Source organism: Sceloporus undulatus, chromosome 2 (genome assembly GCF_019175285.1).
Source record: "Sceloporus undulatus isolate JIND9_A2432 ecotype Alabama chromosome 2, SceUnd_v1.1, whole genome shotgun sequence".
Classification (NCBI taxonomy): domain Eukaryota; kingdom Metazoa; phylum Chordata; class Lepidosauria; order Squamata; family Phrynosomatidae; genus Sceloporus; species Sceloporus undulatus.
Window position 1 is genome coordinate 191,004,532 of NC_056523.1, and position 26,306 is coordinate 191,030,837.

The 26,306-nt window shown below is 42.8% G+C and overlaps 1 protein-coding gene across 4 annotated transcripts in view; it reads right to left on the reverse strand.

Annotated features, from left to right (window-relative positions):
* The window catches only part of FLNA (filamin A), a 107,080-nt gene that overhangs the window by 12,734 nt on the left and 68,040 nt on the right, over positions 1–26,306 (reverse strand). The window contains exons 25-41 of one of the 4 annotated variants that reach the window (XM_042449002.1): positions 26,096–26,258; positions 24,662–24,822; positions 23,516–23,686; positions 23,307–23,430; positions 22,724–22,880; positions 21,410–21,599; positions 21,128–21,151; positions 17,007–17,254; positions 12,884–12,991; positions 10,639–10,729; positions 7,750–7,890; positions 7,490–7,618; positions 5,374–5,547; positions 5,123–5,284; positions 4,781–4,984; positions 2,949–3,101; positions 166–288 (exon numbers count right to left, since the gene is read on the reverse strand). In XM_042449002.1, coding sequence (XP_042304936.1) covers positions 166–288; positions 2,949–3,101; positions 4,781–4,984; positions 5,123–5,284; positions 5,374–5,547; positions 7,490–7,618; positions 7,750–7,890; positions 10,639–10,729; positions 12,884–12,991; positions 17,007–17,254; positions 21,128–21,151; positions 21,410–21,599; positions 22,724–22,880; positions 23,307–23,430; positions 23,516–23,686; positions 24,662–24,822; positions 26,096–26,258 — 2,523 coding nt within the window. The remainder of the gene's footprint in view (positions 1–165; positions 289–2,948; positions 3,102–4,780; positions 4,985–5,122; positions 5,285–5,373; positions 5,548–7,489; positions 7,619–7,749; positions 7,891–10,638; positions 10,730–12,883; positions 12,992–17,006; positions 17,255–21,127; positions 21,152–21,409; positions 21,600–22,723; positions 22,881–23,306; positions 23,431–23,515; positions 23,687–24,661; positions 24,823–26,095; positions 26,259–26,306) is intronic. The other 3 variants (XM_042449003.1, XM_042449004.1, XM_042449006.1) reach the window with 3 other exon arrangements.

Consider the following 26,306-nt stretch of genomic DNA (forward strand, 5'->3'; position numbering starts at 1 on the left):
TTCCAAAACACACCTTCTCCCAGCCAGCTATGTGGTTGTGAACATAGTTATACAAATGTAATTTCTTCAAGTTCTGTATTCCTCCAATAGATCCTCACTACAGCAATGACTGCCAACTTAGTTTTTCAACTGCAGCTCTCAAGTTTCTTTCCCCGAGCCACTCACCTGGGATTTTCAAACTGAGGTCGCACTCACTGCCAATGTTGGCGACCGAAGGGGCTTTGCGACGCCTTGTGATCATCTGTTTCATTCGACCCTCACCTGTGACCTTCACAGAAAATGGGCTCCCTACAGTGGAAAGGGAGGGAAGGAAAAAACAGTAGTAAAAACAAGTTGACTGCAAAAAGTTAAAACATAGTTTGGTAGAGGCCTTGAGGCCAAATTTGATGAAGGGCTCTCCTGCCATCCTGACTGTCATTGCCTTGGCCTCAGAGGGACAGAAGAAGAGGGAGGCATGGCTCCACCATGCCTTGGTCCAGAAGCAGATGCAAGGTCCTCCTTCCATCCCAATAGCCACTTCCCTGTCCCTGGAGGGAACGATGCAGAGGCAGGCACAACTCCACCATGTTTATGCCCAGAAAGAGATGAAAGGCTCTCCTTCCATTCCAACTGCCACTACCCTGACCTCGGAGGGAAGAAAGAAGCAGGCACAACTCCATGCCTAGGTCCAGATGAATGGCCCTCCAGCCATTCCAATGGCCACTGACTTGGCCTCAGAGGGAGAGAAGAGGCAGGCATGGTTCCATTATGCCTGGGCTCAGAAGCAGATGAAAGGCCATTCCAACTGCCACTGCTCTGGAAACAGTAATAGCTGCTGGATTTAATCTTCTGCCCCACTGCCATTCCCTTTTCCTTGTGTGTCCTGTCTTATTTCAATCATAAACCTGAGGGTAGGGTCAAATTTACAACTGTAAGCCACTGACGAAAAGTGCTGCTGGATCTATGCCAGAAAAAAGACTTTTCAATTCACAAAATCAAATACTGGCTATGGAACAGAGACAGCCTTGATCACCTTGGTGGATGACCTACGCAGGGAACTAGATAGGGGGAGTATGCCTCTGTTGGTTCTCCTGGACCTCTCAGCGGCTTTCAATACCATAGATCATGGTATCCTTCTGGACTGCCTCTCTGGGATGGGGCTTGGAGGTACAGTGACTCTGCTCCTTCCTGGAGGGGCGATCCCAGAAGGTGATATGGGGGGGGGACTCCACTTCGACTCCCTGGCCACTGAACTGTGGGGTCCCTCAGGGTTCTGTGTTGTCCCCTAAGTTGTTTAACATATACATGAAACCACTGTGAGAATTTGTCCATAGTTTTGGGGTGCAGATTCATCAATATGCAGATGACATTCAACTCTACTACTGCTTCCCACCTCAATCCAAGGAGGCTGTCCTGGTCCTAAACCAGTGCTTGTCTTCAGTAATGGACTGGATGAGGGCAAACAAGTTGACACTTAATCCAGACAAGACAGAAGTGCTCCTGGTCAGTCAGAAGGCAGATCGGGAAATAATTCCTTTTTAATGTACTTATTATTTATTTATTTATTTTTATTTTAATGTTTTTAATTGTACTGTTTTTAATGCTGTGAAGCCACTCTGAGTCCCAGTCCTGGGAAAAGAGCGGGATACAAATAAATATAATAAATTATAAATAAAATCCCAAAATATAAGAGAAAATTACTTAAAGATGATCTTTAAATGGCATTTAATGCCTGACAAAATTATTAAAATATACTAAACTGATCAGGATAAATGTTTGAAATGTAGAAAAGGTAGCAGGTTCATGGGTCCACATGTGGTAGAATTGTTTTGTAATAAAAAGATTTTGCAAAGATATTGACACAACAATCAGTGAAATGCTGAGTATCAGATTTCAAATGGAACCTGAAATATATCTACTTAACATGGTCAACAAACACCAAATCCAGCTGGAAAAGAAAACTGACAAAATATAATATTGTCTTTATAGCAAAAACATCACTTGCCCAAACATGGAAATTATTTCATAATCAAACAATAGATGACTGGTTACTAAAACTGGTGGAAACAATGGAGATGAATAAATTGACATGTTGGATAAGTGACAAATCTTCAGAAAAAAACAGAATCAGAATGGAATACTATTATGGAATACTGCAATTATAAATGGAGCAGAAAATGGACTTAAAAAGGAAAATTTGAAATAGATCAGACAAATTGAACAGAAGTTGATAAAATTCAGGGAAAAGTCACACAAACCAGCAAATCACTATAGCAAGTACATTTCTATACTGCTTATCAGTGCTTTTAAGCACTCCCTAAGTGGTTTACAATGTGTAAACTAATTGCCCTCAATAAACTGGGTACTCATTTTAGTGCCCTATGGAAGGATGCAAGGCTGAGTTGACTCTAAGCCCCTGGCTGGTATTGAACTCACAATCTTATTCTAACACCATTAGAATATACAGTAGAACAAATATAAATTTAGGATCATATGGTATTAATAGATTCGCACAAAGCTTTGAGAACTCAATGAGAGAAGGTATAACTTCATTTACTACATAGATATAATTCTCGATTAATTTTGTTTTGTAATAAACATCATTTCAATTTAAATATAAGATATAAAAATAAATATAAGATTAGATATGCATTTAACATTAAATGAAAGAAATGTAACAAATACCATGTCATGGAAATGATTTTTGTTGTTATTTTTTATACAGAATTGTTTTTAATAAAGTTTAAAAAAAGAAAAGCACCACATACACTGAAAACACTATATAAACAATGATGATGACAATATTATCCAATTGAAATAAGGGAAGGAAGGACAAACTGCCAATCTGTTTGAGCAACATAAGCATTACAGGTATTTTCCAACTCCTCAAATGTTCATCACATTCCAGCTTCCCTCCCTGTACCTGCTTTAGCATACTTTTGTTCTCTCCCACAAGTAACTGCACTCACCTGGAACATGTTGGTCTGCAAATTTGATGTTGATTATGTAGTTGCCAGGCTCTGTAGGGCAATAGGTGACTTTGCAAGTCCCATCTTCTAAGTCCTCTGTGTTGATGTCAACTTTACTGGGTCCTTCAATAGATAAACTCAGTCCACCATAACCTAAAGGAGAGAGAATCAGTTCGAGATTAAGAGGATGTGACTGTATGTCTCTTCATCATCAAAGCTGCATATGGCAGGTAAATATACTAGGGATGATTGAGAAGCACGTTCTGTTTCTATAAAACCTGTTATATTTGCAAATTGTCAAAAACAAAAAAAAAATTCCAATATACCCATTAAGACAATTATTAAGCTCTTTTATAATAATTTGGCTTTGAAACCCTGTTTTTTCAAGCCATCATTATAGTTTAATTAGGGTCGCAATTTTTGGGGTTGGGGGAAGACTTTGCATCTTTCACCGCTATCTATCAGGCAGGCATATCATGGTTCTCTTCATGCTAATACAGTCGGCCCTTCTTATACATGGATTTTTTATACATGGATTCAAGCATCCACGATTTGAAAATGTTCCAAAAAAGTATAAATTTCAAATATCAAACCTTGATTTTTCCATTTTTTTACAAGGGATACCATTTTGCTATGTCATTATATTTAATGGGACTTGAGTTTCCACGAACCAAACCCCAGCGTATAACAAGGGTCCACTGTAATAGCTATCCTTATTGAATCTTAATTAGTGTAGAATGGTGGGAATATTGTTTAGGTCTTGTTTAGAGTTTTAGTAATAACTTGTCAAGATTTACAAACTTGTTAAAAAAAAACTAAGAGGTCACACGACTCTGGTATAAACATGTACGGACACTAGCTGAGAGACTACAGAATCTAGGCCAGTGATGGTGAACCTTTTCGAGGCCGAGTGCCCAAACTGCAACCCCAAAACCCACTTATTTATCGCAACGTGCCATATCCCTCTGGCTTTCTAGTAACAAACTCTGGCAAACTCTGTGCTGGGGCGATGGCACATGTGCCCACAGAGAAAGCTTTGTGTGCCACCTCTGGCATGCGTGCCATACGTTCGCCATCACTGATCTAGGCAAATGAAATCTCTTTTTTGCATAATTTATTTTACACCAGCTACTTATGAAGAGAGGCTAGGAAATAGACAGGACTCCATCTTAACCCCGGGATTACCAAGATTCTTCTTGCTTTAAACCATCAGTTCTCAGTTTGTGTTACTCCAAATGTTTTGGATCTCAAGCCTCAAAAGTCCCAAACAGCATGGCCAATGGTCAAAGATTCTGGTAGTTGAAATCCAAAATATTTGGGGTCCAATGTCTGAGAAGATACTGATCTCCCTTTCATGACTGCCATCATCATTGGCTTCATGGCTCAGGTGGGCCACTGATAAAAGGAAAATGCTGAAATCTCAATTCTCAGAATGGATTTTAGCTCCTTCTTAATCCTTCCAAATTCTGAAAAGTAGGGCTAGTGAACCCTAAATGCATCAGATCCTGTCTGATCTTGGAAGCTAAGCAGGGTCAGTCCTGGTTATTATTTGGATGAGAGACCACCAAAGAATACTAGGTGCTGTAGTTTAGAGAAAGGAATTGGCAAAACCATGTCAGAGTATCTGTTGCCTAAGAAGCACCTATGAAAGTCATGGGGTCACCATAAGTTGACAGATGACGAAGGCACATGCACGCATGCACACATAAGGTACCTGACTAAAGGTCAGGCAGCAAGTTTGGGCTATTAATATCAGTTTTATAAAAGATCACACAGGATCATAGTTTAAACATTTTTAAACCCCACTTAAAATAAAACCAACATGTTCATACCAGCATCTCTTGTGTCAATGATGAACTCTGCAGGTTCAAAGGTCCGGCCCTCACTGAGTCCTGGACCAGAGACTCTGACACGGCTAGCATCACCAATTTCTGACTGGCTGATCATCACTGTGATAGGGCTGTTGGGGATGTGTAGCCCGTTCTTCTTGATGTTCACAATGTGCTCTCCGATCTCTTTGGGCACAAAGGAAATTCCTACAGAAATAAGTGGGGTGGGAGAGAGGAAGAGAATGCTGGTCAATATACTTCAACCCCATTTACCAACTGTCTGGGGAAGGGGTAGGGGTGTGGGAGGAGATGGTATGTCAGAAATCAAGGATCATGGATACTCACCCACATGCCCATTGCGCAGCCGCTTGAGCAGACAGGGTTCCTCACGGCCAGATGGTGGGATTACTGTGGCAGTCAGCTGGCTCAGGTCTGTCTCTGTGATGTTCAAGGGAATGTCGGCAGAAGAACCCACTTTGAGGTGTGACATTCGCATCGTGTCATCTCCTGAAAGAGAAAAAGAGATTGGTCATACTTTGGTATACGATAGGTAGCAATCCATTCATCCCCTTTTTCAGTATGGCCTCAGATCTCACCAGTAATCTTGGCAGTGAAGGGACTTCCTGGGATATGTTTGTCATTGTATTTCACCAGAATGTTGTAGTCACCCGGTAGGACTGGAAGATAAGACACTGTGCAAGTGCCATCCTGGTTATCGGTGCAGCCAATCTCAGCTTTAGAGGGGCCTTCAATAGCCAGGGAGAGGCCACCTGCAACAGATTCAGAAAGTGAATCAGGGAAGGCAATGAGGAGTCCATTACTATGAGTAAACAGGATAACAACTCAAAAACAGGCCTATGCATACTCTGCTAATCAAGTCAAGGATTAATTTGTTTGGCATAGACCTGAAGAACCTTCATTATTACCATCAGGAGCCTATCCACCAGGCTGAGGAAAAGAGCGGGGAGGAAATAATAAATAATAAATAAATAAAATTTATTTATATGCCGCCCTTCCTCAGATCAGGGCGGCTTACAACAATTTAAAAATACAAACAGTTACAATAAAAACACATTAAAAGCACATTAAAAGCAAACCAACAATAAAGCCCAAACCCAACCTCTTGGCCACGAAAAAGAGGAGGAGGCCCACAGGATATTTACTCGGGGAATGTCTGTTGGAATAGGAAGGTTTTAAGGTCCTTCCTAAATTGGGCCAGGGTAGTGGACGAGCGGAGCTCTGTGGGCAGCGCATTCCAAAGGGCTGGGGCAGCTATGGAAAACGTCCTCCGAGTGGTAGAGACTAATCTAGCCCCAGGCACCTCAGTAGCTGCTGCCCAGACGTTCTGAGGGTGCGAGGCGGAATGTACGGGGAGAGGCGGTCCTTTAGGTATCCTGGGCCCAAGCCATTAGGGCTTTATAGGTGATTACCAACACCTTATATTGAGCTTGGAAGCGAATGGGCAGCCAGTGGAGATCTAAATGCCAAAGTCTCAGCCATACTAAAATTTGTCAAAAAGATATCAATATTTTCTGAAGCCAAAAACAAGCAACCAGCCCACAAAGTTTACTAACATCTAGAACACATATTACTGATTTAATTATTTATGATTATCTGAAGCTAAGGTACAAATTGTGACCTTGGTTTTTGTGAATCACACACAACACACACACCACACACACACACACACCCCTAGCTATGGCAATGCATTACTTAGGTATTGATTGTAGAAATACTGCAATTTGACAGCCACTTAAAATGCTGTAGCTCCATCCTACGGAATCCTGGGATTTGTAGCTTTGTGAGACACCAGCTTTCTTTTGCAGAGGAGGCTAAACACCTTGTGAAACCACAATTCCCAGGATTCCAGAGGATGGAGCTGCAGCACTTTAAAGTGGTGTCAAAGTGCAGTATTTATGCAGTATAGATGTGTCCTTAATCAATATAAGAAGTATTTCCACTGAAATCAGAATTGCAGCCTTCCCAAGTTGCCAGCTCTGCTGGACTTTGTTCCTCCCTAGATTTCATCCTGCAGCCTTTGGTCCAGGCTTTGGAACCTCTTAACACTGAGATCTTGGGCCTCCGTTTCTTTGTTTTCTCCTCATTTTGTGTTCCTTTTTTCTTGTGCCCTTCATACTCTAAACATTTGGGATTGGCTTACCTTCTCTATATTGATTCTTAAGCCACTTTTAGGAGGTTTTTCAGCTATAGAACAGGTTATCAAATCTTTGTTTGTTGAGGTATGCCTTCAGTTTGTTTGGTGAACCTATCAAGGGATTTCCTTGGCAAGATGTGTTCAGAGGGGGTTTGCCCTTGCCTTCCTGAGGCTGAGAGTGTGTGACTTGCTCAAGGTCATCCAGTGGGTTTCCATGGCTGAGTGGAGATTCAAATCTTGGTCTCTAGAGACATAGTCCAACATACAAACCACTACACCATGCTGACTCCCTCCTAAAATGCTACAAATGAAATATGTCTCTAGGTCCTATTTTCACAATGTTAAGCCCATCTTTACAATGATAATTCTCCCTCCATCAATGAATGGAGATATCAGGCAGCCGTTTTCTGCACCTACATGAAGCTGAGAGTACCTGCAACCTTATTTAGTGGCAGAAAGATCCGAGAGCCAACTATCAATGAAGTGGACTATCTCCAAAGGTATGTGAGCTTAAACAGGGCAAAGAAGGCAGTATCATGAGAACTTGTCTGACTCACCTTCTCCTGCATCTTTTGTATTGACAGTGAAGACTGCTGGCTTGTTGACCACCCCATGGATAAGTCCTGGCCCATAGGCAGTCACATGACCACTGTTGACATAGTCGACATAGAATTGAAGGGGGCTGCCTGTTGAGGGGAAAGAAAGGTATGGCGTCATTGGGTTACGTACTCTTCTCCCTCCCCATAAACACAATCCAACATCCAATCAGAACAAGTCAAGACAATAGCACAGCCCTAATATCTCTGGCAGAAGTTACCTGGGATGTGCATATTGTCATATCGGATGTCCATCTCATGCAAGCCAGCCTCTGTGGGGGCATAGCGCACTGTCACTGTGCCGTCCTTGTTGTCCGTGATGTCTGGCTTTGCTACCTTGCCAGATGGCATACGCACCTCACCTTCAAGGGAAAGAGAAAAAAGACAAGACAGTCAGCTTTAGACAGAGTAGGAAGCCAAGGAGCCAGGATTTCACATTAGAGAAGATCTCTCAATAGAATCTGAGTTCAATTCATCAATCCAGTAACTCGCTGCTGAGAGCTAGATCATTTGTTTGCACAAAGCTGGAATCCTTTTTGAAACAGGGTACAAGGCAGGAGTGCCCATTGTTTCTTTTCATATTCCATCTGTGCTTGCAACTCTTAGCATGTACTATTAGAGAAAATTCCAGGATCAATGGATTTGAGCAGCATATCATTTTAGAATTTAATTTAGAATTTAAAATTAGAATTTTAAAAAATGCAGACAATTTTTATTGTTCATTTCAAAGTACAAGCAGCCGACCCTCTTTTAATGCAGCTGATTAATAATTTTGATAAAATATTTGAGTATTCAATTAACTGGTCCAAGTCAGAAATATTGCCAGTGGGAGACAAGACAAACTCTAGTATATTTAAAGTTGGCAGTTTCGATATCATCCAAATTCTATTACTTATTCGAGTACAATTAACCTTAGGGATTTATTTCAGATGATTGATCTTAAATAGAAGTAAGCTGATAAAAGGTATTGCACAAGATTTAGAGAGATGGGTGAGCTTAAGGATGATTCTCTGCAGTAAGATAAACACATAAATGAATGTTATACCTAGAATTATTTACGTTATTCATGAAATTTATCTATTTATACCTTACAAGTATTTCCAAAAACTAAATGAATCATTCAGGAGATGATTTGTGGGGTAGGGGGGCTCATCTCCTCCTAGAATTTCAATGAAATGGATGAAAATCAATGGGGAAGGATTGTTTTAGCCTTCCATTGGGCATATTTGTTTATCTTGGACTAATTTTTGGATACAGCCACTTAAAGTAAGTAATCCACTAGGGTCGGCCTTGGTGTCGTCATTTCTGGCACTTTTTATTCAAATAGACAGGAAGTACTTCGTTCCCATTTTATTTTTTTTAAAGGCAGAATTTTGCCAAAGATTTCAACAGTTAGAACTCTGTGTCTTACTATATGCTCATGCCAAATGACTTTATGTGGGAATTCACATTTGAAAATTGGTAAGGAACCATTTTTATGGAAGGTGTAAGCCAGTAATGTGATTGTTACCTTAAATCAGATACTCGTCATTGAGGATGAGTTTTTGCCTTTTTCAGTTTTGCAGGACTGGTTTAAAACTACCACTATCAGCTAAATGGTAGTATTTACAGTTGGCTCTTAGAACTCGCGGGATCCGTTCTGCCCCCCTCCGCGAGTTCCAAATATTGCACACATTCAAGCCCCATAGGTCTGAATGGGGCACATGCCCCACTGCCATTAATGGCGATTGCCCCTCCATAGATTTCTAAGTCCGCGAACTTGGAGGGGCAACTGTACAACTGAAACATTTGTTACAATTCAGATTTTCAGATTTAACTACATTCAAGGTTCCCTTAGCATACATTAATTGAGGCTAACCAAGTATGCAAACCAACAATGTATATGTATAAATTTCTGTTTTCTATAAATAAATATGATGAGGTTTACAGTAAGTATGGAATAAAGACTTGAAATATCTAATGCTGACTAATTAAGGGCCATTGGTTTAACACTATTATTAGTATGGCTACAGGTTAACTACATCTTATATAGCAGAACTGGCTCTTTGCGGATATTGGTTGCCACAACACCTTTTCAGGAAAGGGATTTCTAAATAAGCAAATTGTTGGAGATGTAATCATGATAATGCTTCCTTAAGACTATGTTTTACAATTGTCCCATAGTGGCTGTATTTTGGGAGATGTAATCACTCAAGTAAATTTGGTTTTGAAAAGTTCCTTGATATTCAGTGATATTCATATTGCTTTGAATTATTTACCTGTTTCTTGGAAATTAACAAGCAATCAATGGAAGTGGATTTTTACATCCGTCTGACTGCTAAAAGATTACTACTTTGTTACTGAAAACAAATAGTTTTTCTCCACCTAGATCCAATGGATAGAACATCTAATGTAGCTTGCAATGTTTGAAAGAAAATATAGAGACAAAATTTACAAATGGACTTATATTTGGACATTTGGTCAGTTTTTATAGAAATTTAGAACCAATGTGGTTAAATTTAAAATAAAATTTATTTCATTTTTAATTATTTTTTTTTAAAAAGGCTGGAATCCCTTAGGACCCTTGCAAAGCAAGGACTTATTGAAGCAGATTACAACATTTCGAATGTTAACTGTAACACAGGGGTTAGAAAACATGCAGCCGTCGAGATGTTTTTTGGACTGCAAACTTCCTTGATTCCTTACCATTGCTTCAGAAACTAGGGCTGATGGGAGCTGCAGCCTAAAAACATCATTCTAGGGTGTATCTTTTATTCCAAAATCAGAATAAATCTAGATCTTTTCCTAGTATTACTAATCTTGAGGAAGTATCAGAAGCTGAAATTCCTGACTGAAGCACCAGAAATATTATCCCACCAACACTCCAATTACATCAGGAATTATTACTAAAAAAAATCAAGAAAAAATCCAGTAGCCTAGTTTTGACCCCATGCCTTCTGTGTGCCTGAGATATTATTACACAGACACCCACACACACCAATGGTGCTTTATAAATTAACACACACTGGCCTCATATAGGCCTTAGATTTAATGCCAAGTGGGGCCAATGAAAGTCTTTTACCAGGGGCCAAAGACAATCCTTCTAGCCATACAGCATCATACAGTATTACCTGTGATTTCTCCTTTCTTGATGGTAAAAGGGATAACCAAGTCGAAAGGCCGGAGCCCAGCATCCAGCCCATTGACAGGACGATCTGTTGCCTGGAAAATAAAGGCACCCCACCACCCCAAGAGAATAGTGAGAAATAGGTTTTTGAGAGCCATGGGAGACAAAGAGATGGTAGGAAAGAATGGCAAGAGTCCATAAACACAGCGATGGAACACAGAGCTGACAAAGACAGATCCACAAAAGGTTACTTGGTGGTTTTTCTTCTTATACAGTAGTACCTAAGTGCTAGTCGACCAGTGTTGAAACAAATGGTTTGGGAATCCCTCCTCCCACTTTCTTTCAGTCCTTCAGTTTCAGGATTTGTAATTAAGCAAAATGGCAGGTAATGAAGCAGAATTTAGTGGTTGCTCTAAGCTGTGATCAAGAATTTGGACACCATGAGACCCCTGGAATGGCTGACTGGGCATTCCAAGACACGGCCCCTGTTTCCAGAGCTTGCAAAAGTCGTCTCCCTCCAACAATTTTCAGAATCCAACAGCCAGCAATCTGGGAGTTGTATCCCAAAACACAACTTTTCCAAGCTCTACCCATTCCAAGCTGCCATATTTTAGAACTCTCAATTAAGAAGCTATCTTTGGTTTGGTTCCCAACCTCAGAAGCCATTCAGCCCGATGGGATATCTCCCTCTTTCATTTGAGGGGCATTTGGATCAAAGAAGAGCTGTTTCAAGGTGGTGCTTCCTGTAGTATTAAAAGCTGCTCTCCAAGGACTTGGGGCACTACTACTAGGAAGTATCACACCTTCTGTGCAGTTTGCTTTGTGTGACACCAATGTAGAAGGCACAATGACACAGGAGCCTAGAGAGTTACATATCAGAAAGATAGCTCCCAGAATCCCACAGGCCTTTGGGTGGTAGTCCTCAAAATTAACTTTCCCCCAAGTTTTGGATAAGACCTAGCAGCTCAGCTTCCCTGTCCTTATTTCTATGCTGCATTCTCTCTTTGGTCTGGGCACTAGTTACCCCAATTTGGCTGAATTCAGATGGAATCTCAAGTGGTAGAATTCCAGTGATCTGCAGGTCAGTTTCATGTTTAGCTTCAGAGACAGGGACCTTTTAGTCCTTCAGACACTGAGATTTCAATTCCCAGAAGATCCACCGAGTACAACCACTGGCAAAGGGACTATAGGAGCTATAGTTCAAACCATCTATATAGCTGAAGAACCTCCCTACCCATCACAACTATAACTGTCCTGGGCAACAATTAACAAGCTAAGTAGGATTTCAGTTGTAGTTGTCCTTGAATAGTTGTTACTTAAGTCTCCATAAAAGACACGAATGGGAGGATCACTGCAGATCTACCTGTTGCATTCCCTCATATTCTGGAAAAAATGGATTTAGCACAGCCTGAGTGAGATTGGCAATTCCCTGGAGCAGAGGCATCGACAAGGACAACACACAAAGCATGGATGGCCCCCCTGCCCAGCATCAAGAAACAGAGGGATATGACCTCAGACAAAGACAACTGGGGAAAAGCCCAAATCCTGTCACATTCTGGGAGGATCTCTCCCCACCTCTGGAATTCAGGTGCAGTGAGTCAAACGCAAGGGAAAAGAGGGGTGGTGAGAGACCCTGAGGTTACTTATGGGAACAGGCTATTTACAGCAGCATTCAAGCATGCATGCACATTTGGAATGAGGGGAAGTGGAGGAAAGGTGACTGCAAGGGCCATTTCTAGACCAAATACATCCAAAGCCCTTCAGTTGGGTTCTTGTGAGGTACCTACACAAGCAAATCAGCAACAGTATTATTCCCCCCCCCCTCCAACGTTAAAAGCAAGTGCATCAAGATTTATTTCCATCAGGAATTGGTGAGGGAAGAGAGCATTAAATTTGAGGAGGCATCCCCTCCTCCGCATCAGGACTAAAGCAAAAGGAACTGAATTCCATCTTCTTAGCTGCAGCAGGGATTTACACTTGGAGAGTATCAGGCCTCCAATGCCACCATCAGCTTGCAGAAGCAGGGTTCCTGTACTCCAGCTAACCCAGTCTGTGCCAGAGTCATCATGGGAAGTGAGTTAGAAGGGGTCTCTGGTATTGTGACCTTCAAAGCAGCAACCCAGCCTTCCCCCACCCCCCTTCAGCCGCCAAGCAGTGCCAGACAGTGCAAAGCAGGCTACTGAATTCCATAGGGGCGCTGCCCCAAACTCAGAATGTGCTGGGCTAGCTTCTCCACCAAGAAACTGAACTGTTACTGCCGGTCCCCAGGGCTGCTGTGCACCAGGCGGATATGTGTAGGGTGGGGCACGCATCGGCTGAGCCATCTGCTGGGGGGTCGGGCGGTCACCATCCAGGGCCTGTGGCAGGAATGGGGTGCAAGAATATTAGAATGGACCAATCAATGGAGAAGCCAAATCAAGGCTAGGGTGTCCATTATAACCTGGGGTGGGGAAAACCTGCAGCCTTCCAGATGTTAAGGACTGTCTCCACTGTAGCCTATATCACTGGCCAGGCTGCCTAAGGCTGATGGGAACTGGAGTCTAGTAACACCTGGAAAGCCCCCACATTCTCTAGTCCTGCATTAAAGAAAGGGTGCTTCTTTCCACTTCAGAACTTTGCGCAGAACAGTTTAACAGGCCTCAAAGGCAAGTAGTTATCTTAAAAACCATCTCAGAGGATCTGCAGTGGCTACTGTCTCTCTGACATAAACCCAGCCATTTCCCAAAAGAAGAGACAATTTCAATGCCTACTCACAATTACACAGAAGAATCTGTGTCTCCCCTCAACCCATGCCATCCCCTGGTGGGAAGGGAAGCATCCCATATAGGCTGTACACAGAAACAAACCCATGCAGGACTTCTTATATGCCAAAAACCAGTTTGTGCAAGCCAAAAAGTAACTTTTCTCAAGACCTCAGTGGCACCTGGTGGCTCTAATTTCAGTGGGGTGATATAACCACTCTAGGCTTCAGTCTGAACTCTCTGGCCAAGGTGCTGAACATAATTTTGGAGCAGCATTCAGCAATTTGAACATTTGAATGTTCAGAATAAAACCCAAAGCAGATTCACACCTCACAGACAAGGGAGTCACCAGCCTTTACAATGAGTTGGGTCTATAAAAAATACTATGGTATTCACTCGTTCTTTGTGAAAGGACTCTGGTTTTGAATTTGGCATGGTCACTAAATTTCCACAGCTATCAAAAGTCATGAGAGCTAGGAACTTATTTTTAAAGGAAACTGGGATTTAGATTCCAGTTCCTGAGAGCTATGCAAGCTGCATTTGAGGAAATAGGGTAATTAGAAGTTCAAAAGACAAAGATCATTAGGACAGCCCTGACACACTAGAAAAGGATCAACAGGTGCAGCTGGCACACCATGTCCCTGTGCAAAATCATTTCTGCAGTCCCACAACACTGAGCCTAAGTATTAAGATGCTGTATGTTGTGAGAGTGCTGTAAGATCAGGATGGACAAGAAAGCCAGCATTGTTTACCAACCCAAAATAATGATCTCACTGCGGCATGTGCATTTTGTGCTGTGGTATGCCAACTTACATCTGGGGCAGAGGCAGTTTAGGAATGTAGCGTGTAGGTTCAGAATGGAATTTTTAAAAAAATTCTTTTTTATATACATGAAGCCCAAGTCATGGCAGGGCTAAAATATGTCTCTTTTTTATAGCATTGCTCCCTATATTAGAGCCTTCGTGAAGGGAGGAATGTTTTCACAATCACTGCAGTTTTCTAGCCAGAAAAAATCCAATTTTAATGAGCCAGCAACAGCAGAGAGCATATAGTGGATAAGATCTATATCTGCTCTATTAGCAACATGGCACTAGAAGTCCTTTTAAGGTTAATGTGGATCATGAAAGAACAGAGGATGAGCCTACTAGATCAGACCAAAGGCCTATCTAGTCCATTGGGGACCCAGCAGACCATGAGAGCAACTCCATGCCTAGTTTTTGGTCTCTTTAAACCACTGAGATTCAGAGGTATACATAGCCCTCTCAGACCAATAGTTATAGGTAGCCTCATCTTACATGAACTTTACTTCAGGCTGTAGTAAAATTTTAAGCAAGTAAAATTTTATCCTGCATATAATTTTATGCAAGTAATCCCCACTGAATGAAGTTAGGGGACTTTCTTTGGAATAAACCTTCCTGGGACTGGCATTATGAATGTCATCTAGATGTTAACTAGGAAACGGAAACTGTGAGGAGGAGGAGGAGGAGCTGGCAATGCGGCTGGGACTGAACAAAAAAATGAGAGGTTTTTAAAATTTAAGTTTGGCTTTGAAAGATTCTTTGCTCCTCTGGGGACATTTCAGTTTTCTCTTTTGGGGGTTGGAGGAGGAGAGAGAAGAATCAGGTTATTGCTTTCCAGTGAGTCAAAACTTCCCTGGCTGAAAGATGTTATGCTTGTTGCTCTCTAAACACACAAGACAATAGCTAGAAAGGGCAGCAGCAATGTGGGGGGGGCTGTCATCCAGCACTCCCCCCCCTACATCTCTGTGATGAGCCAGAGGACTCCTTTTGTGTTGGAACCTGGAAAGTGTGACTAACATTTGAACAGGAAAGCTTCTTTAATAAAAGCCAAGCAATGAGTCACAAGTTCTAGGAAGACAAGGTGTGTGTGTGTGTAAAACATTCATGGGTTGCTAGCTTGCCTTTGGCTGTCAGATGGTATTTAACATAAATGCCATTGAGGGAGTTCTCTTTCTCTCTCTCACACACTCAGTTTCTCTCCTGAATCTATTTCAACTGTAAGACCAACGCTGGCCAACAGTTTTACAAATTACGCACAATGGAAATGAAGACGTCACACTTTCAGAGAATGAGAGAAAGATAGAGCAGTTTTGTAAAAAAATGTTCTTCTATAATGAAACTGTATGTGCCTCTTTGCTACACACAGGGAGTTTACAGAGAAGCATTCAGAAATACAAATCTCCACCTGAAGTGAGTAACTTAGACTATAACAGTCTTCTGGCTACAAGTCAAGGAATGCTTACTGCTCTCAAAGCTTCCAAACAAGGATAGGAGACTAAAGAACTGGACATTCTCATAGTTTTAGGAACAGGTGGTTCTAGCCCTCAAAGTCACAAAGCAGTAAAATTTGAGATCAGGAGAGAATTTGAGCAAGCCTTCCAAAAGGCAGTCGTGGGTATTTTTGTTCATCTCTTCCTTCCCTTGTACAAAATACAATGTATATTTCAAAACTGATCTTCATTTTTTTAAAAGCAGATTTAGGTCTAATCTGAACTCCCTTGCGGCAGACATCTGGATTTTTGGCAGAAAGAATTCATAACCCTGCATGAAAAACATAAATTGAGATCTAGGTTCAATTGGGTTCAAATTTTTGCCAACTAAAGAGAAATGTACATGGCCCAGATCAGAAGAACAGTCTGGCTTTATGAAAGGAAGAGCACCTGCCTCCCAAGATAAGCAGCTAGATTTCAAGCCAGATGTTAAACCAGATTACAGATATTTCTGATAACAGCAAGGAAAGTAAAGCCAATTTGACTCATAACCCAGAACCAGTCCAGGTATCTCATATTGGGGGAAGAGAGACCCTGGCCTTCCAGATGTTTTGGACTTCAGTTTGAATTATGAGACATGTAGGTTGAAAGGTTCCCCACCCTGGACAGACTCTGGGTTGCAGGTGAAAAAAACACACAGGCTTACATTTTTGTTTAACAGCACTGCTGTGCCCCTATATTTTGAAGGTAAGACTCCCAAGTCTCTCCCTCCCTCCCCACTGTAAACTATGCAAGTGGCTTTGTCTCCTGAGTGGAGTCATCTGGCCCACATCTACCCAATAAGCTGGCTTCCCCCAACCTGGTGCCCTCCAGATGTGTTGAGCTACAGTTTTCACCATCCCCAATGGCTGTGGTGGCTGGAGATAATTGAAGCCACAGCACAACCCATCTAGAGGGCACTAAGTTTCCATAGCCATCAAGCAGTACTCTAGCCATTTACCATCTGGGTGAAAAGATGAGACTTCTAGGATGGCTCATGCCCCAGGACTTCTTAGGGAGAACAGATAAAACTCTGCCAAATGTGACCCCACCTTACTAGCCCACCTCTGTAACAGAGGAGCCTTTCAACAGCACAGGGATAGGGAACATATCTTCCAGATGTTGGTAGACTACAACTGTCATCAGCCCAGGCCAGCACAAGCAATGATGTGGGATGATGGGAGTTGCAATCCAACAAGATGTGGAGGCCTACCTAGTGACCATTCCTGGAAGAGAAACCCACTCCTACCCACAGTTGTCATGTTGGCAAGAGTCCAAGCAGTAAAACCACTGCTGTACTGTCCTTCTACAGAATGCCTCAGACACATATACATTTCTCCCCCAGTCACACCCAAGACTCACCGTGACCTGGAAAGGACTGTTGGGGATATGTTCTCCTCCAAAACGCACACAGATTACATATTTGCCTGGCTGGGGTGCTGTGTAGAAGATGTCAAAGGTGCCATCCTCATTTTCCACCACGTCAACGTCCACCTCAGTGCCATCCGGAGTACAAACGGTGCAAGTCACCTTGCCCTTCCCAGCAGCCTTGGCATCCACAGTGATCACAGTCTCCTCGCCAATCTGGATGGTGGGGCCAATGCCGGCTCCTGGTAGAAGGGAGACCCATGGGGAATGGAGAACTTGATCCCAACCGCAACCCCCCTTCCCTGTCATGCACAGGAGATCTCAGCCTAAGTTCCCAGCCTCTAACCCTAGCCAAAGAGACTGGCATTACTGCCCAACTCTCCCCCTGTTCAGCCAGAGAAATTTGAGACAAAAAGGGTCAGTTTTCCAAAGGGATAAAGATCTAGAAGTCAGTCAATTATGGCATGGGATAAATTGGCCGTTGTAGTTCAGACACTGCTCCTTCAAATGCAAAGCCCTCGAATGGACCCTCAACATGTTTAGCTTCCGAGTCATGCTGGAAATCTGATGCAAGGTTTTTCACAGACAACAATATCTGTATTTATCTACTCTCACAAGGATGAGCGTGTCTACATTTGAATATCTGAGGCCTGTTACAGACTGACAAAATAAAGCTGCTTCGGGTCTCTTTGGAGGTATGCTGTTTAAATGATGCATGCATCCGAAGAATCCGGAAGCTGCACCAAAGCTGCACTCCAGTCCTTAGGAATGGAGTGGCTTTGGCACGACCTCCGGACTCTTAGAACCCATGCATCATTTAAATAGCATACCTCCAAAGAGACCCGAAGCAGCTTTATTTTGGCAGTCTGTAACAGGCCCGAGTTTGTGTTTTAACTGCATTTTGCTCCCTGTTGTTATGAGAAGCCCTGATTCTAACTTTGGGAAGAAATATCTATAGCCCCTGCAATCTGCAGACCCATAGCTGCTCCAGAATATACTTTCAGGTAGCCCTGTTCAGTAGCATTCAGATTATTCTGTTCTATTCTAAACTGGGGCTCTTGTTGTTGAGAATGAAGTAAGAACCTGTCACCCAAAGCATTTTCAACTGAGATAAAGGCTTCACTTTCATTTGCCTTTGCACTCATGCAAGGGACACAGAGGTTGAGATGTGAGGGAAAACCTTCCCATCTTCCAATGCTGTGGCACTAGGGTGGGCAAGAGGGAAGGGGGGCTTTAAAATCTTGCTGGCTGGTACAGGAGGCTGGGAACTAGGCCAGATCCCCCACTTCTAGGTTTCCATACAAACTCCAAGGAGCTGGCAAGACAGCATCACATTGAAAGACTAAAGCAAGACTAGAGTTAGAACAATCCAAAGCTATGATTGGACCCCAGCAGAAGCAGAACTAGTGGGAGAGGGTGCAAGAGTTGTTACAGCTTAGGGCAAGTGGGGGCATGCCAGTGCCAAAGTCCATCAGAAGAGGCCATTTCTCACTGGAAAAGAATCCAAGGCCTCTGTATTGTAAACTGCTTTGGGACCCATTTTGGGAAGAGGACAGGATATTAATCAAATAAATAAATAAATAAATAAATATTAAAGCATATACAGACAAGCCATCAGATGCCACTTGAGCATGGTTTTAATTGGTCCATCCACTTAATGAGAAGTAACTTCAGAAAACAATGGTTTTGGAAGGTCTCTAACAGCATGTTTTGAATACCTAAAAATCTATCCTTCTTTGGACACTTGTTACCAATGTAACTGACAGAGAAAAATGTCATGGACATGCTTGCCTTAAGAGTTTGCTTCTTTGGGGTAGTAAATGCCTTCTTCTCTCACATCAATAAGCTACGGCAATTGTGCCTAATTTAGTAAGGGGACCCTATGGTCAATATTAGACACAATGTAGTCCAACCTGGGTCTTTTATTTTCACTGTGACACTGTTCTGGAGGGCTTGCATGCTGAGAAACCCTGTCAATTTCATTCACAAGCTCCCTAGTAAAGTAGCCAAGGGCAAGGAATGGGTGACTTCAGAATGTTTGGTGACCACATGAAACATGAAAAGTCCCACTGAAGTGGCAAATGGAGATGTGCTTCGACTCCAGGTAGACTGGGCCCATGGTAAAGAGCCATGCCCCACCAACTTGCTGCTCTCTCTTTCAGCCAATTTTAAGATGAATCAGTGGTATTTTAATTCCCCCATAATATCAGCTGCTCTGAATATGAGAAATAGTGATCTGTTGAAGAACTTAGCTGTATTGGACCGAAGGTCTGTCTAGTTCAGCACTCACTCACTCACTCCCCACAGTGGTGAACTGGCTCTGAAAGCTCACTGCATCTTGTGAAAGCAAACAGAACACTTTTGGTATAAACTGCATGCAGCAGTATCTGTTTTTAACTGTCCCAGATCTCCCATCAATCAATTTCATTGAATGACACCAAGATGAAGTTATTATGAGAAAAGGAAAATGAATTTGCCTGCTCAGAAGTAGCAGTTCACCATATTAAAACATGCAATCTCATGTGGCTCCAGGGTTCCACTGGCCAATTCTAAAATGTAGTCTTGAAAGGAAGATATTGCGTATCTTGTGAAAAGCCAAGGCCAGATGTCTCACCAGTTCAGGTGAGCCCTCCAAGCTGCTACAGTGCTTGCAACATGCCTCACCACAGAGGACAGCCTCTGCCCAAAGGTTGGAAAACATGCACTGTCCAGACTTCACCTCCCCCACCATACAATCTCATACACCTTGTTGTGCGTGCCCAGCTAGCCAGAAGAAAAGACTTTGGGAATGGGGCACAGGACTGAGGATGGGAGAGGACAACCATGGGGGTGTGGGAGAGAAGCAGGGAATTCCAGGACTGCCATGCTCCTTCTCCACTTTATGCTCTTAGATCCACCCCGGGATTCACAGCCAGCAATGAACATTGGAGAGAAAGTGCATGACCCTTCTGCAAAATGACTGGCAGCCAGAAGTACAGACTAGAGAGCAGCAAGCAATCCTGCCCTACTGGCAGAAACCCAAATGATAAATTGGAACACACATTCCAAGCACAGTGAAGATTTATAAGTAAGATTTTTCCTGCCTGTTCCCATCCCCAATTTAATTGTAAGAAAGATGCCAGCACTAAAAGAATAAAACCTCCCATTCTGAGAGGTAAAGAGAGGAACACCTTGGCTTGAGATATTCTAGAAGCTGCCACAGAACTATTTTCCCCCAACTGTTATCTTCCAGCTCTATGGCCTACATACCTCCTATAATCCCCAACCAGATTATGGGAAGATTATGGGAGTTAAGAGTTCATATATTTGGAAAGATTATTCCAAGCTTGAGGAAAACTGCAAATAATGCCATATCAGAAGGACATATCCTCTGTCTACCTTCACACGGATTACATTATCTTACTCAACAGAACTGATACTGTACCAATTCGTCTCTTATCTCACTGGAACTGAATGGTAGCAGGGATCTAAATCAGGGATCTAAATGGGGCTACTGACCATCAGGCTTTCTCTAGGATTGCAACTTTTGATACAATTGATGAACTAGGTGGAGCCACAGATTAACAGCATGCTTTGCTGTTTGAACTAAATTTGACTGTAGTATGTTTAATGCAGTAGGAAATACAAATACCTTTTTATAACCTAAGCTAAACATCAAACAGGTTTGTGCTTACTCTGCACAAAGTTTTTGCAATATCCATATTCATGCTTAAGGAATAGGCCACTTAAACTGGGCAACCCTAGTTTTAATATATATGCTCTCCTAAAAGAGCCCCTTTCCCACTATAGAAGTGGCTTGCAACTTTCTGACCCAAAGCTGTTTTTGGATTTCAACTCCCAGAAATCCCACCTGTCATGGTCAACAGCGAAGGGGTGGGGAGTTGTACCCCAATTGACATCTGGAAACTTGCATGTTGGGAAACACCAAACTAGAATATGCCATTTAATCCTAATGGACTGGAAACCCTATTGCCTTCTTTCCAATTGTGAGCAGAGGTGGAGTCTAAGGCAGGTATAGGGAACCATGCTAGGGAAAGGCTGCAAGGGGAAGCAGGCAGGCAGGAATATTGGAAGTGGGGTGGGGGGAGTGGGGAAGCCATTAGCAAGCTGCTTACCTAGCCCATGACCTCCAATCGACACTGAGGTGAAAGGGCAAAGAGCAAGAGTAATCAGAGTGAGACAACAATCGCAAAGAACAGTGCACAATTAAAAAAAAAACCTACAAGAAAAACCACACACAACATGACATTTACCTTCCCCACAGTGGTAAGCAGTGTGGCCGGATGTGCCCGGCAAAAAGCAGTCAGTGTGGGGGGGCGTGGCGTTTTTTCAGCGTGGCTCACCCTATACCTCCCTCCTAATATGCCAGTGACCCTTTTGCTGGGAGGAGCTCTCACCTGTGACCGTACACTTGCTGGCATCACCAGTGGGCAGAGCACGGATACGGTATGGCGAGTAGGGAATTTCATCCCCACCATACTTGATGAGGATGGTGTAGCGGCCTGTCATGTCAGGCACATAGGATACAGTGTAGGTGCCATCTTGGTTGTCCCGAATGGTGGCTTTTTTGGGTTTGCCTTCAGGATCCTAATGGGGTACAGCCCAGGAAGGAAAGGTTGAACAAGCAAGTAAAAATCTGAGTTAGGACCAAAAGAAGAACAGCAACAAATCAGTTGTTGCCCTAAAGCTACTATTATTGACACTTTCATTAAAATACTAATACAAACTATTCAATTAACTGTATACTTTGAGATGAAAGGTTTTTTTTAAAAAAAAAAGTTTAGAAGTTACTCATTTTATAGAGCGACAATAGCATGACCCATGTTTGAAGCATGAAAAAAATAAGGGTCGGAATCTTGTATCGACTATTTATTAAATATACTTAACTTCTGATATAATCATGGCAACAGTGTCAAAATCGTGACAAAGGAATAGTAAATCTAGGTTACTGTTTTTGCTATTTAATCATGATCACAATTTCCCCAGCAAAAATACTTTACTGGACATCAGCTGCATGGGAAAAGGGAGATCCATTCTGCCACATTGGAGCATGAGTGAATGACATTTCTGTCAAACTGGAGTTGGGACTGGACCAGGAGACGCTTCTTTGTTAAGTATGCTGATACTGAACTTAGTTAAGACTACTTAACTAAGTAGCAGACACAGGCCATCATCTCTAATACGGAAGTCCCAATGTCATACTAGGACAGGGGTAAAAATCATGCAGCCTTCCAGATGATGTTGGACTTTGCGACGGTTGTGTTCCCGAAAGCCCTAACCTGCACAGCTGTAGTCCAATAGCACCTGCAGGGCTACATAGCTTAGAATGGGGTTGAGAGGGACTATGTCAAATTCAGGAGGCCCCGTATCATCACTAGAATACATATGTTACCAGGCCAACGATGCAAAAGTAGGTAAGTATTTTCTGTTTTTGATACCACCCTCACCATAAGTTGGAAACTACTTGAAGGCACACAACAACAACAACAACGACGTTTAAAGCTGTTATCTTGCTTAGCTTGTGTGTAAATCCAGCACTGGACTCCATACATCTCCAATTTAAGTGGGCCTGTAAAGCTTAACCAACTTTCCTTCCCATTTTTTCCTGTCAAATGCTTTGGCTACCTATCTTGGAAATGACTCACTGGCTCTAAATTAGACTCCTCTCCCTCACAGATATCCAAGGTAAGAGCCCTTGACTTGTACCGTACCGTGATCTGGACAGCCAACAAGCCCTCTCCAGCATCCTTGGCATCGATTGTAAACTCCACTGGCAAACTGGCTGGCACACCTGTTGTGTTCAGCCCTGGGCCACTTGCCTTTACTTTGCTGGCATCATGTGTGGGTAGGACCTTCACCTTGAATGGGCTGAAGGAATACAACAGAGAAAGATTTTGACACCATCCTGATTTTATGAGATTTAATAGAATGCCCCGAGGCTTAGTCTGCAGTTAAAAGAATGAAGACAAGTCCTGCAGCATCACTCCAGAGGCCAATCTTGTGTCTCTTTGTCCCCGAAAAATGCAAGTTGTAGGCCCACCCTGTTTCAAGTGACATGAAGCTTAAGTGGCTTTAAAAGACCAGTCCTCCCCAGCCTTCACTAAAGGAAATTCCTTCTTGCTTTATAAACTTTCAAACTGTCCTTCCTGCATTTGATGAGAGGAGGGAGGTGTCATGAGGATAAGAACCTTGTTAATGCATGCCAAATTTCAGTATGCCAAGCATCTGTCCCACAGAGGCTCCTGAAACTAGCGTCTGGCTTCTGGCCCACACCAGTCAATTCATAGCTCATACCTGCGTGGCACTTCATCATCTCCATAGAGCACAGCAATACTGTATGGGCCCTCTCTGCTTGGCACATAACTTGCAGTCTGGGTCCCGTCAGCATTATCCACCACATCTACTGGCTCAACTACCCCTGTAGAAAAGTTGCAAGAGGTGAGGTAAGAGGCAAGCCCCCAGAACAGCACAACTAGTCTTGGCAATTAGGGATTTCTACTTACCTTTGGGACCTTGGACTTTGACCTGGAGGGGTGCTACACCTGCCTTGCTGGTATCTATAGTGAAAGACTGTGGGACGTTGGCTCTGACGACACCTGGAGTCAGGCCAGGGCCTGAACACTTAACCTTTGACGAATCCACCACATCATGCACTGGCACTTTGAAAGGGCTCCCTGTAGTGAAGACAGAGGGATATAAACCAAGAAGCTACACCTTCTGTTAAACAGATGCTCCCTGTATCTGTTGTTTTTTAGAAGGCCTCCTAGCCTGATGTTTCTCCCACTTTTTGCCCACTTTAGCTAGCCAGCATACCCCACCTGTAATACAACTGTCTGTTTCTTTGGTCTTTAAGTAGGATTTGAGAATATTGCGATAAACAATGACTGGTCCAAACACACTCAAGTGAGCATCATGGTTTTGTGAGAACTTAGCAGCTGGATCTCATAAATCATAATTCTGTACTCCAATCGCTATAACACCCTGGTTCTCAAATTCTCAACCCATTTTGCAGGGACAACTAGGTTGACGATTCTTGAGCAGCCAAGCTTTTGCTTGTAGCACTTCAAACATGGAAACAATCCCTAGAAGATTAATCTCTGTAATACAATACCAAACTTTCACTTATTGATTGTCTAACTTTCGCTAAGGGCGTAATCACAGTCCAGACGGCTGCTGTCAAAGTAGTGAAAAGTCAAGAGTAGCAGACATTGATTCAGTTAGGTAGCCAAGTCTCTTCTCTTGTAAACTGAAATATGTTAAGGGACACACCTGGTTTCCATAGACCACTAGCACACCACTGCTATCACAGGGAAACTTGGTGAGGATATAGGAGAGAGCTTTCTTAGTGGCCACTGTCAGGCTTGATAGGCTGGGATGGCTATGTCTCTGCCTGTGATACAGTAACCTTAGGGTTGCTATAAGTCAGGAATTACTTGAAAGCATACAGTATCAAAGGATATCAATAAAAAGAATCAAAACAAAAACCAAACCAGGTCAGCTATGTGTGAAGTTGGGAAATTTCGGCCCTCCAGATATTTTGGACTATGCTGGCTGGGACTTCTGGAAGTCAAAGTGCAAAGCATCTGGAGGGCTAAAAGTCATCCACCCTGAGTTATAAACTGTGAACCCACCCCATTCCTAAGGCATACCTGGCACTTGGTGGCCACCGTAAGTGACATTAAGGTTGTAGGTGCCTGGTTCATAGGGGATGTATTCCACAGAGCAGCTGCCATCTTTGTTGTCAGTGCAGGACATCTTGGCTTCCGAAGGACCTTCAACAGCTAGACCCAGCCCACCAGTACCAGCACCCCTGGAGTGGAAATAAATAAATATGTACTCTATTTTGAGCAGCCCCTTGACCTTTAGAATCCAATCCTGAGCAATAGGTAATTATTGTGAGTTTTCACAAGCCCTTGCCCCAAACAAGATTGAAGTAGGAGATTCCTTTTCAGACAGCCCCAAAGGGGGCAGGGAACATTACTGTAGTAGGAATAGCACAAGGGTGCATGACCTTCAGTCTTGTGTGATTTCATTAACTGGAAATCTTCATGGGTCAACACTTCACAGAGTAATAAAATCATTCACGCCCTCTGAAGGCACAAGTGATCAAGTCTTAACTGTTCAGCAATTCCAGAAGTTCGTACTTTATTTACTTAGAGTAAATCTGATAGGGAGGAAGCCTTATCCCTTCAGATGTTTTGGATTACAACCAGTAAGTAGAGGGAAAGCATTGTGAGAGTTGCAGTCCAAAACAACAGGAGAACCAAAGGTTCTCCACTCCTGGCTTGAAGCCAGCTGCCATGATCAGACCTAAGTCTGAAGCATCTTTCTGAGCCTAATGTTCTATTTTTTAAAAAACACATCTCCTTTTGAATTGTCTTCTTAGGGGTCATTCAGACATTGGGGTTTTTTTAGCGCAGTGCTGAAAATCATCTCAGTTACACATTCCAGGTTTGTTATTCACACTATGGAACAGCACTGATGCACATCTCTGCATGTTCGGCTGCCCTCACATGCAAGCAGTTGACAATGCAAATGCATTTGGAACATGTTCAAAGCATGCCGAGTTTTATCCTGGGTCCATTCGGATTGATTGTTCACACTACTGACGATGCGGATCTTTAAAAAAAAACTTGGGGAAATACCCAATATCAATTATCTCGGATTAAATGGCTTTTTGGTAGCCCTTCCCAAAACTTAATCAGTTGCATTTGGGATGTGTGTGACCAATGGAGATTTAACCTGGATTCGTCCTGCATTATTTTCACAGTGTGAATAACCCCTTGGTGATTATACTCTGCTTAATGGGCTTAGTGAATCCACACATGCTAATACTACTCCAGCATCTGCTGCAATAATCCCAGCAGGTACTCAAGTTAAGCCACCAGTGAATAGTATACAGTATGATCAATTTTCTGCCCATTCCTTTGAGTACTGGAAACCTTTGAGGGCAAGGTTGCATTTTTCAAAATAGGAAAAAGCAGACTGCCCAAGATTCAAGTGTCTTTCTCACTGCCCTGGCTCAGTGCTAGGAAATTCACTCTCTGTAACATTCTTATCTACTATTCTTCCTTCAGTTTTACCTGGTTTCCACAGTGAATTTATTTGGCTTGTTAGTAGTCCCACTCTGGATGCCAGGGCCATGGACTCTAACCCTCGTAGGGTCACATCCTTCTGTTACTGGCACACGGAAGGGGCTGCTGGGCACAGGGCTGCCATCATAGGTTACATCAATAGAATGAACACCTGAAAAACAGGAGAAGCAGCAGAACATCTGTTAGGAAACAGGAGTCC